This window comes from Petaurus breviceps, unplaced genomic scaffold (assembly GCF_028583685.1).
Source record: "Petaurus breviceps papuanus isolate PSGF00001 unplaced genomic scaffold, PetGlider_PUasm1.0 90650, whole genome shotgun sequence".
Classification (NCBI taxonomy): domain Eukaryota; kingdom Metazoa; phylum Chordata; class Mammalia; order Diprotodontia; family Petauridae; genus Petaurus; species Petaurus breviceps.
The window spans coordinates 7832094-7844397 of NW_027187299.1; the positions used below are offsets into that span (position 1 = coordinate 7832094).

Below are 12304 nucleotides of genomic sequence, written 5' to 3' on the forward strand. Positions count from 1 at the left end.
AAAATGAAATTTTAAAAGAAATTTATTTATTTACTTTTAGTTTACAATATTCAGTTCCACAATCCCTTGAGTTTCAAATTTTCTCCCTCTCCTCCTTCCTCCCCCCCGTGGTGGCATGTAATAAAAATATAGGTTTGTAGCGGTAAGCACCCCAGCATACCCAGGGTAGCTGCCAACACAGGTTCTTAGATCTGCTTTTCCAAAAGAAAGCAACTCAAAATGGGTTAACAGTCTTGTTTTAATCAATCAGTCAAACATATCATTTACCTAATTCAGGGGAAAAAGTCAGCACCCCAAACTTCAGAGTATACAAAGATTACAAGCAGAAATTACAAGAAGACAGAGAGACAAACAGAGCAAGCAGACAGGGCTCCAACTGTCCAACCATTACATCCATACCTAATCAGTTACCAGAGAGGGAAGCATCAACATCTGGGTTTTTCAAAGCCAGGGAGCTCTTAACACCCACCCAGTGTCTCATCTAGTCAAGTCACACAACACTTCTCAAAATGAGCCCCAAAACTAAGCCTTACATCCGGGTTTATATAGCCTTCTCCTGGCTCAAAGAATGTCACAACCCTCTTGACCCACTGCCCAATCACGAAGTATCTCCTGAAAAACAAGCCTCCCACCACAGGCTCCTGGTACACTTAAGTCTACCAAAGGGCATAGGGGAAGAGGAGATCTTAAATTTGCATTCCCATTACAAGGTTCTATAAATACCTTCATGTTGAACATTAGTCATATTGTAAAGAATTATTATAACCAATGGGGTGAACAATGAGAAAGAAGGGACAAAACAAAACACAAACAAGAGAGAGCAAATAGTTTGCTTCAATCTGCATTCAGAGTCTGTAGTTCTTTCTCTGGGTGTGGATATCCCTTTTCCATCATGAGTCTTTTGTAGCTGTCTTCTAACCTTATATTGCTGAGAGGAGCCTAATCTATAAAAGTTAGTCATCACACATACATGTGTCTATAATTGTGTACAATGTTCTCCTGCTTCTGAAAAAATGAAATTTTATTACTTTCAAGCAAGACACATACCCCACACTATAGTCAGTGAGGTTGCTAGTAGTAAAATGGGCCAGACTCCTGAAAAACTAGAATTAATCATATAGAACCTTGCTATCTGTGTTACATTATTGGGGATTGTGTTTCATTTATTTCAAAGTACATGAATTAATTTTTCAGCCCAGAAGTTCAAGGAAAATTTTATTTCTTGAACCTTGGTATAATATTGTAGATTTTAGACTGTGTTTCCCCTTCTTGTAAGTGACATCCCAGATGTTTCTTCAGAGAGAGAAATTATTTATAGTTTTTATAGAATGTATGATTTAAGAGGGTAAGAAGCTCCCTGGGAAGGAAGAGCTTCCTCTACCAATTTTTTTTTAGTGTTTTTACTTTGGAATTCATTTTATTTTCCTCAGTGCCCTTTATATTTTTTAATTAAAATTTAAAAAATTTTATTTTTTACTATTTTGAATTACAAATTTTCTCCCCCTCTCTCTCCTCCCCCCTCCTCCTCATGGCAGCATGCAATCTGATAAAGGTTCTACAAATACCTTCACATTAAACATTAGTCAGGTTGTAAAGAAGAATTATAACCAATGGAATGAATGAGAAAGAAGGAGTGAAACAAAACAAAAAAGAGAGAGAGAGAGCAAGTAGTTTGCTTCAATCTGCAATCAGACTGTAATTCTTTTTCTGGATGTGGATAGCCCTTTCCATCATGAGTCTTTTGGAGTAGATCAAAAAGTTTTTAGGACTGAAACAGACTTTAGCCGTCACACTAGTCCAATCCACTAATTTTGCAGGAGAAAACAGACATAAAAAGAGGAACTGGTTTGATGATGGTCATACAGATAGTAAGTAACGTAGCAAGGATATTTCAGATTGAGTCCACTGATTCCAAATTCAATGCTATGTCTACTAAATTTTGCATTCTAGTCTGGGATTTTGTATGTAATCAGAACTAACATTTCTACCATGTAACCTCTCTTATATGTTATACCCCTTTTTTTCTTCATTTGACTCCCTAAATACAGCTTACAGCAGGAGTTCTTAATTTATTTGGTGTCATAGAGCCCTTTGGTGATCTAGTGAAGCTTGGGACCCCTTCTCAAATAATGTTTTTAACAGTAAAATGCAAAGAAAATCAATTATGTTGTTGCTATTTTTCAGTTATTTCCCATCTCTTTGTGACCCTATTTGGGGTTTTCTTGGTAAAGATACTAGAGTGGTTTGCCATTTCTTTCTCTAGCTCATTTGACAGATGAAGAAACTAAGGCAAATAGGGTTAATGACTTGTCCAGGGTCTCATAGCTAGTGTCTGAGGTTGGATTTGAATTCAAGGAGATAAGTTTTCCTGACTCCAGGCCCAGTACTCTCTCCACTACTTGAAATATCAAAAAATTTTAAACAAGTTCACAGACCATAGAGTTACCATTTAATACTTTGGAACAATTCCAAGCACCAAAAGCACCTTCTAATGTGCCTAACTTATTCTCACTGACAAACTGAAGCATTGACTCATTCTTTCATTAATTTTTATTATAAGGTAGATGGGAATGTAGAAGTTGAAAGATGAATATCATATCCTACCATTCAATAACACATATTTAACTTCTGGCTCTCAAATAGAATTGTTCGAAAAAGCCTCCTTCCATCTCACTGCCCAGTTAAGCTCTTTAACCATTTCCCACCCCCCACCTCTCACGTCATGATTTAGGTCCTAATCCCTGTAAGGACTGCCTGGGTGGCAACTGGCTATGATGCATTACTGTGTTCACTGCAGAGGTCAATAAATATTGATTTTTATGATGAAACTTAGTGATTTTCCCAGTGTCATAGAGCAATTCTGAGCTATTACATAGTAGTTGTTACTTTCAGAGAGTTGTGACCCATAGGGAAAGTCTGCCACAAGTGGATTTGGAATCCTTTTTTTGGAGATGTTTGCAAGTAAGATAAAAATGAATCTCTCTCTACTATGGACATTCCACCCATGGTAGAAATAGGTTCCTAGGTTCTGTATCCTCTCAGAATCCCCAAAAGCATTTCATATATAATGAGTACACTAATATCTTAGTATTGGCTTGACTTTCAGTGGTGCCAGCTCTTCAAATTCCTCAAATACTTCTAGTATATATCTGGCTGTACACCTTCTCCTCTTTCTCCCCAACCCTGACAACTTTCAGAAAAATTCTTATGGCTTTTACACAATCACTTTTGATCACCACCAACCCAAGTTCTCTGCCCTAGAGTCATTCTAAACTTCTGCCAAACCCCCCTTCCCCCACGCACATATCCAGTCAGTTGTCAAGTCTACATTTGCAACGTCTCTTGAATTCTTCCCCCTCTTGCCACTCACACAGCTACCACTCCAGTTCAAATCCTCATTACCTCTAACCTGGAATATTTTTTAAATGATTTTCCAATTAATAAGCAATTTTTTTCTGCCTCCCACCCTACCACCAACATATATGCTTAAAATTTTAAAAAAAATCCCTCTCATCCTCCCTAATATACACATTTAATTTTTTTTTAAAGGGGAAAAAAAGCCTTGTAACAAAAACAAATAGTCAAACAAAATTAATTCCCATATTGGCTACATCCAAAAATGTGTGTTTCATTCTGCATATTTAGTCCATTGCCTCTCTGATAGGAGGTGACTAATACGTTTCATTATCTGACCTCTGGAATCATGATTGATTATTGCACTGATCAGAGTTATTTGGCCTCCCTGCCGCAACCCCTCTCCAATCTACTTTCCATACGGCTGCCAAAGTGATATTACTGAAGCATGTCTGACCACATCATTCCCCTGTTCAAAAATAACCTCCATTGGTTCCCTGTTGCCTTTAGTATCAAATGCAAGCTTCTCTGCTTGGTGTTTATGAGCTGTTCACAACCTAGCTCCAACCTACCCTTCACACATTCCAAAGTCCAGTCCAAGTGGCCCACTTGGTCATCTTCATGCATAACATTCCATTTCTCACTACACCTTTCTATAGGGGATCTATTCCCCATGCCAATAATGCCCACCCTTCTCACTCTGCTTCTCAGAATCCCCGCAGAGCTCGACTCAAGCACCGCCTTCTGCATGATACCATTTCTGGCTCCCCCTCGTTGCTAGTGCCTTCTCCACCCCCCTCCCCACCAAATTATTTTGTATATATTTTGTATATCCACATATGTTGTGTCTTTAATAGATTGTTAACTTCTTGAGGACAGGGATTATTTCATTTTTATCTTTGTATCTTCAGCAACTGACATATTCTAGCTGCTTTTAAATGTTTGTTGATTTAATGGTTGATTGGTCTTTTTTTGCTGTTACACTATTTGGGACACCTGTGAGCTATGGTAGCCTTTGTTCATTTGTTCGGCCATGTCTGACTCTTTGTGACACCATGAACTTGTCAGTGGGGTTTTCTTAGCAAAGATACTGGAGTGGTTTGCCATTTCCTTCTCCAGTGTGTGCCCATTTTACAAATGAGGAACTGAGGCAAATAGAGATTAAGTAACTTGCCCAGGATCACATAGCTAATAAGTTTATAAGGATGGATTTGAACTCAGATCATTCTGACTCCAGCGTCAGTACCCTATCCACTATACCAACTAGCTGACTCACAATCTGGAACTGAGTGAAACCAATAGCCTGGCCCCTAGATAAAACTTTAAAATCTCTTTTTCCCTTGGAAATAATGAAGAGAAAACATCTTGTTTCTGTACTGATATAGAACAGTCATAAACTTCTTTGATCTCATTCATACACACACACACTTTTTTTTTGCAATTTATTTTTTTCCTTTTTGAGTTCTAAATTTTCTCCCTCCCCCACCCATTGAGAAAGCAAGCAATATGATACCTATTCAACAAATTAAGTCATGCAAAACATATTTCCACATTAGACATGTTCTCATATCTTTTTTTAAACTCACGGAAATTTGGTCTTGTTGGACCAAATTTTTGAAAAAGCATGTTTTATTCAAGTGGCTAATATGTGGATCCTACGCTAACTTGACCATACTTGGAAGAAGAAACAGCATTCATCACTAAAATTTCAAACAGACTTTATGAGAAAGAAAGAGGTTTATAGAAGATGCAGCTCTCTGTGGTGTATGGTCTGTATCAGAAAGGATTGGTTTGGTGGTTAACACTGAAAACCAGTGTGTTGGTTAGAGAGAAAGCATATAGACCTTTGCAACAGTCAAAGCCAGCAGCTCTGACTGTCCTATAAATAGGTCAGCCCGTCAGAGGTTTGTATTATAACGTATCAGTCAGAGCTGTCAAACCATTTTCAAAAGATAGATCTGTGGTGAGGCTTTTTTTGGGGGGGAGGGGGCGGGGGGAGATCATTTAGTTGATGCATTAGAATATGACAGGCTAATTTCCGAAGGAGGGTGGGGCCAGATTCCCACTCTCTTTGATAAAATGAATTCTAGTCAGTCTGAAATGACATGGATATCAGTGGCAGCCAGATAAAAACTTTACATGACAATTGGAGAGAGGAAGACAAAAGCGAAAATAACAGAAAAACAGCATGGTAAAAGTGATTGACTACCAAATAGGACAAACTACCCCTAAAAAGTTAAATTTGTATTAGTTATTCTCTTCCCTACACTCTCCATTTGAATTTTATTGCTAACATAATATGAATCAGGATGATAATTTTTTTCACGGCAATATGTTACTGGAGTTTGTGAGAAATCCCAGGTAAAATATACAAACAGACTTAAAATCACAAGGTCCCTAGTAGAAAATCCATTGGTCATCAGTCTCATTTTAAAAACCAGGTCTGTAGTGAGGTTTTTCTTTTCTCCTCTTTTGTTTCCTTGCCCCTGTTTTGTGTCTTCTTCCTGCCTGGTTCACTTGCCCTTTGAGACTGAAACTCCTTAGCAAATTTTATCTTGAATGCTGTGCTTTCATGCCAGTTGGAATATTTGGTTTCAGAGCACGTCACTGATTGCACATGTGTTGTGTATGCATTTGCAGAGTGAAAGGAGGAAAGGAGACAAGAGTGAGAAATGTTAATTCTACAACACTAAAAGGATTTTTTTGGGGGGGGGAGGAAAAATTGTATGTATAGCAACGTTAGTGCATATGGTGTAAAAAATTAATTAGAATCACAGACTACAACCTTAATGATGAAAGGCTTTTAATGCTGTGTTATTTTTTTTCTTTGAATAAGACAGACACTAATTGGAGAAAATAATGGGTGATATTTATTTTCTATAACCTCCTAAACATCTGTGGGGTGTTAAGTCCCCCTGGAGGCTAGTTTTTAGAATAAGGAGGTATCCAGGTAATGACTGTGTACCGTAGACTTCTGTGGAGAAGTAGCAGGCCGTATTGTTCCTGAGAAGGAAGGCTGCTTAGCAGAACTACATTCCCTACCCCTTCCTATTCAGTCCATGAACAAATACTTGTCCAGTGTCTACTATGAGTCAATACCATGCCCATCTGGAGTGACATAGATTACAGGGTACATGAAAAGACACAAGCCCCTTCTGAGCCAGTCTGTTTTATTTATAAGGCAAAATATGTAGCTTCTTAGGTGGTATGATTGGAGGGGCAGCCAGAAACGCCCTCCGTTCCCCCATGGCTCCTTCAGTGATGTTAGAACTTCTACCATTAGCCATTCATTCCTTTGTGTTAGGCATTCTCTTCCTCAAGCTTTCTGATTTAAAATGCAAATATCCCTTACTGAGCTCATCCATCAATTTATTCACACTGAAGTATTAAGCCCTTAATCAATTGCTTTCCTTCCTTTCTGACTCTAGTGACCAATGAGAGAAGGAGTGAGAGGCAGCCTTAGGATAATGGGTCCCTGTAGGGAGAAGAGGTATTAAGAGTGAGGGAAAGGGCAGATGGGAGAGGTAACAGAGGTTAACTGTGCTATCAGTTTGTCCTCAGATTCTGGAGATTATAAGCTCTGAGTACGGCTGATGGAGAGCAGTAAGTAGTTTCCTTTGTGAAGCGTTCAGGCACCTGATTTTTTTTTTCCTTTTAAAATTATGATGACTTTTCTTTTTTGTTCTTAGACCTCCAGATAGACCTCTCTCCCTTGTAAGCTCCTTTGTAGGAAAGATTTAAAGGGGGAGGGGGGGGGCAGGGAGGAGAAGGACAGTTCGGTTAGATCGACCATTTCTGCCAAGATAAGCAGGACTCTACCACTCCTAACCAGAAGGGAAGGAGAGACATCCTCTCTTCTTGTCTTGGGGGCCAGGCTTGGTCATTATTATGCCTTTATTGTTGTTGTTGTTGTTGTTGTTATTATTATATAATTATAATTGACAATCTTATAGAATATAACTAAGATAATTATATAATATTATATGGTATATAATTGCCTGTTGTAATGTCATTATAATTGCCAGCTTCATTTTTATCATCCTTTCTGTTTATAGTGTTGTAGTGATCATGTGTGGTTTTTTCTTTGGTTCTGCTTACTTTACTCTTCTTCATTTCATATGCTTCCTCCACCTTTCTGAATTCTTCAAATATATCATTTCTTAGGGCAGTACTATTCCTTTCCATTACCCCAGTTGATGGACAGCTGCTTGTTTTCCAATTCTTTGCTACCACAAAAAAGTACCTCTTAGGGGAAAGGATGTTTTGCCTTTAAAAAAAAAAATCAGTGCTTAGCACAGTGCCCAACACTCCAAAAATGCTTCATAAATGTGAGCTGACTCACTAAGGAGTGGGGGTATACATGGGACCATTCTTTCTGGCTTTAACCTCCATGGGAGTCAGTGTCCAGCGCTCAAATCTCTGGGTCAAAGGGTTTGGGTGTTTTAGTCTCTCAGAGGCATTTTCTAATGCAAGAAGAGCTTTCTCAGAGTCTATCTTTTCTTTCATATTTATGTGCATATCATTTCTCTTTCCCCTTTTTTGCAGAAATGGGAGCAAATTGAGAGTAATTCTAAATTGAGGCACGTCGGAAGCAACTTGTGCCTGGATAGCCGTAATGCCAAAAACGGAGGCTTGAGCGTGGAGGTCTGCAGCCCATCCCTGTCACAACAGTGGAAGTTCACACTCAACCTGCAGCAGTAGGAGGGTCGGGGAAGACCAACAGTGAACACCATCACGTTTCTGACACATCGGGCTGAGTTTTGATGATCGCATTACCGATTATATTTCTTAAACTTTCCACAGAACTATATACCTCAGTATTCCATCATGGTCTGAAAATAGGAGAAGCGCAACAGCAAGGCACAGGGGAACTGTGTGGACCAGGGGAAGAGGGGAAATGCGGCTTTCCTTATCTCACCAAACACAGTCGCAGCCATGCTCCCTCTTCTCTGTGAGCCCTTTCCCATTTCTTTCCCCGCTCCTGCTTAGCACTCGCACAAACGGTCGATTAACATCCCTAGCAACAACTGACATACTGTAGGAAAAATGGATCTAAACACATACAGTTTGGGGAATTAGGGAGGGAGAAAGGGGTGTAGTTAACTTTCTCACTGAGAAGATCATTTTTAAAGCTCCATTTTTTCCCCATAAAAAGCATTATTTACAGTTTCTGAAAACTGAACTGTCATTTTGAAGGTTTATGGGGTTTGGTTTTTTTTCTTCCCCTTCACCTCCCTTCCCAGCCCTCTTCCAGCCCTGAATCTCCTACTCCCATATAATGTACTTGCTATATTTGAATATGAACTTTTCTATGATGGGACACTAAATATAAATATATATTAAAAAAAATATGGTCAGTTCCCAATGGTTTATATGGGTCATCGTCATCATCTTCATCCTTGTCAGTTCTCCAGAAAGCTGTTCACACATGTGAAAAGAAGAAGAGGGGCTTGAACCCAGTCATGAAATGGGGCTCTGTTCTGACAGAGGGAGAGGAATCTCACCTGTTTCCGGGGGTCTTCCCATGAGTGGGTGCTTCTCAGCCAACCAAGGACACAGGAGGCAACAGAAGCGGAAAAGGAAGCATCATTCAGGGCCAAGACCCATCCCTCCTCCCAGCAGCATCCGTGTCTGGCATTTACTTTGGGTTTGCTGCTGTGACTTGGAATTCACTCTGTGTGCTGTCAGTATCTGTAAACCTGTATCAGTTACTTGTATTGAAGATTATTGCTTTTGGTCTTTTAAATTAAATTTCTTTTCTTTAAAAAATAAAAACAGCCCCACAGCTCCCAATATGAGTAATGGCACAACTTGCCATAGTCCTTTGACAGGTGCAGACAAATTATGTTACATTATGTAGCCGTCACAATACCAGCATTGGTCTAATTACTGGAGTCCACAAGACTTGGGCCTTCAGAATTAATTGAGCTGCCAGCTGAATGTTTGTGATTAGTTGTTGCAGCCGAAAATAAATCCAGTTTACAGATTTGGTCTAATTGGTGTCCTGATATGTGAGTGGCACCATCGTGGTTAGAGTGGGCTCTGAATTTCAACCTGCCTTCTCCCCAGCAACATTTTTGAAGACCTTATATTGGAATACATCATGTCTTTTCTTCCCCCTCTCTAAATGATTGGATCAGTGAACTTTGGATAAAGAAAGAAAATGAATGGAAAATCAATGCCAGAAAACTGACTGTAATGAATTTGTGCACACAATGAGAGCCTTTTGGTTGAGGAAGACTATTTCTGTTTAACCGGTAGTAAGGGGTGTGTGTGTGTGTGTGTGTGTGTGTGTTTGTGTGTGCGTGCATGCGTGTGCGTGTGCATTGTGTGCGTGTGTGTGCATGTGTGTGCGTATGCATGTGTGTGTGTGTAAGGAAAAATGACTGGGCAGTTACCTTAACAGAAAAAAATATCCTTTAGGTTTGTGTGATATATCTTCCCTAGGAGCTTTCTATTTGTGGTGAAATGGAAAATGATGACCATTAGCTAACCCCTTGTAGTAAATGGGTCTTTGGTCCTCACAGGTTCCCAGACTCAGCTTGGGGTGACCAGCTGGAGGAGGAGCTACTGACTGACTGACTACTATGTGTTCATCAGGGCCACAATGGGTGTCCCTTTTGAGAGACTGGGGAGTTGAACAGGAACAAGTGGATTTGGGATATGGGAGGGCAATGATAAATCAACTCTTTGGCCTTTCATCCCATCTGTATCCGATAAGTCCACCTCTAGCAAGGAATGAAAACTTTCGTCCCATTGCTACTCTTCCTTCTCCCCCTGCTTCCCCCCCCAATAAATCACCAAATTTATGAGCATTTATAAGTGTGATACTATAGTGGAGAAATTTTCTAGTTTGTTTTTGTTCTGCAACTCTTTCCTTTCCATTCTGCAACCTAGTCAGATGTATTTTAATGGAAAGGGGCCAGGGGTTCTGAACTCATTCTGCAGCAGGATGCAGGATGCTATAGCACGTTTCCATCTTTGGAGGAAAAAAAAGTACTCCAAATAGATCCTTTGGAGCAGGCTAAGGGTAAGCTTCAAGATGACATACTGTGTGCAATCATATTGAACAAATACTTATGGGCAGGAAGCTCCTGCCCAGACGCACTTACTTCTGGATTCTGTTAACTGAAATCCCAGTCACTGATGAGCTATTGCTACTGTAAAGGGGCCCCCCATAAGTATAGGGAAGTATTTCAATTTGACTGATTTTTTTTTTGGAGGGGGGAAAACTAGGTTTCTTGGTGAATCTCTGACCTCCACCCTACCCAGAGTTCTTAATTGTCAAACCCACTGTACTGTAAGGATGTATCTACCAAACTCTGTGTTGTGGCTACTGCCCAAAGAGGAGGTAGTCTTGCTTGATTTTTTTCTGAGCTAGCAACCTTCTATGATATCATGAGCAGAACAGAGAAGAGAAAGAAGAAAAAAAAATAACAGGTGTCCTATGTTATAAGCTATGTTTACATGACACAGTGTGCCAAAGTTACTTACTGTGATTTAATTATTTTTTAAGCATAGGGATTATCCTGCCCCAATTTTTAAAAATTAAAATTAAAAATGCCCCTCTGCAAACCCTCAAAGCAAAGTGTGACAAAATTATTCGTCTTCTCTGTGGTGGTCTTTCTTACTGTCTTCATAAGAGCTAAATGATGGTATATGTGAGTATGTTTTGCAAATTTCAAAATATAGTTTGGTAATTTTTTTTCCAGTTGATTTTTAAAAAAAAGAACTGCTGTACAGAGCTTGTACTTTGTTCATTTTATAGATGGAAACCATCCTTGAAAATTGTTTAACTTAAATAAAGAAGATACTTTATAGATAAAGGTCTCTGTCTGCTGTGGTAAAATTGTTCTTGGTTCTCATGTAACCTAGATGTGACTGGTGTTTGAAGGCTGTGGTGATTTCCTATACTCCTTTGCCGTGTCTCCATATCTTTTAATTCCATTCTCCACACATTGTTCTGCCCTTTCATCGTTCAGTATAATAATAGCCAGCATTTAGAAAGCACCTACTATGTGCTACTAGTCTTTGTGCTAAGTGCTTTACACTCATTTGATCTTCACAAACAACCCTGGAAGTTTAGGTGCTGTATTATTATCCTTAATTTTAGCAATGAGGAAACTGAAGCAAAGAGAGGTTAAGTGACTTGCCCAAGGTCACAAAACTAGTTTGTGTCTGAGGCAGGATTTGAATTGGGATCTTCCTGACTCTATGCTCAGCATTCTATCTACTGCACCACCTGGCTGCCTCAACTGGCACAACTAAGAAATGATTACATTTTATTTTAAAGCATTTGGGAAATGTAAAGGGCCTAGACGTGCCACCTCTTGCTTCCTGCAGACTATGGCCATACCAAAGTCCATGCCTTAAGCAGGCACTGGCTTCTCTTCAGATCTCCCTTTTAGAACAGATTATGCCTGCCTTTGGGCTACTTCTCAGCTAATTCAGGAACACTACCCAAGCTTGAATAAGGGACATAAGAGAAAAGTGGGGGTTTTTTTAATTTAATACTTTTGATCGCAGTTGTGGGGAGAGAGGAGCTTAGAATTGAGTCACCCAGATGAATATTTTGGGGTCCTTTGCTAGTGCAATTATGCATGCTTCCTTTTCTTCATTGTCTCAGACATCCAAAAGTTGGCTACCCTGTCTTTCCCCTGAGAAACAAAAAAGACGTCACCTAATTATGTAGTATTCTTCACAGTGCCTCTGAGAGAAGGGAGTGTAATCCCTGTTTTATTAAAGAAGTGAGTGGAGCCAAGTGCCATGTTCATCTGTGAGATGGAAATTCTTTGCCCTAATTCAATCCTTTGATTCTTCAGTATGACTAGGCATTTTTCTTTTCAATTTTTCTTTCAAGTCACTGCCAGAAAAAGAAAAATCTGTTCATAGCTCTTCCTGCCTATTGACTTAACACTCAGGGAAATCTCTCTTTTCATATCTGCCTTCT

The 12304-nt window shown here is 39.5% G+C and overlaps 1 protein-coding gene across 1 annotated transcript in view; it reads left to right on the forward strand.

Moving 5' to 3' along the window:
• Nucleotides 1-11180, forward strand: part of GALNT2 (polypeptide N-acetylgalactosaminyltransferase 2) — a 257214-nt gene extending 246034 nt beyond the window's left edge. Inside the window, exon 16 of the mRNA XM_069064891.1 lies at nt 7900-11180. Within this exon, the coding sequence (XP_068920992.1) occupies nt 7900-8055 (156 nt within the window). The 3' untranslated portion in view covers nt 8056-11180. The remainder of the gene's footprint in view (nt 1-7899) is intronic.
• Nucleotides 11181-12304: the final 1124 nt, after the last annotated feature.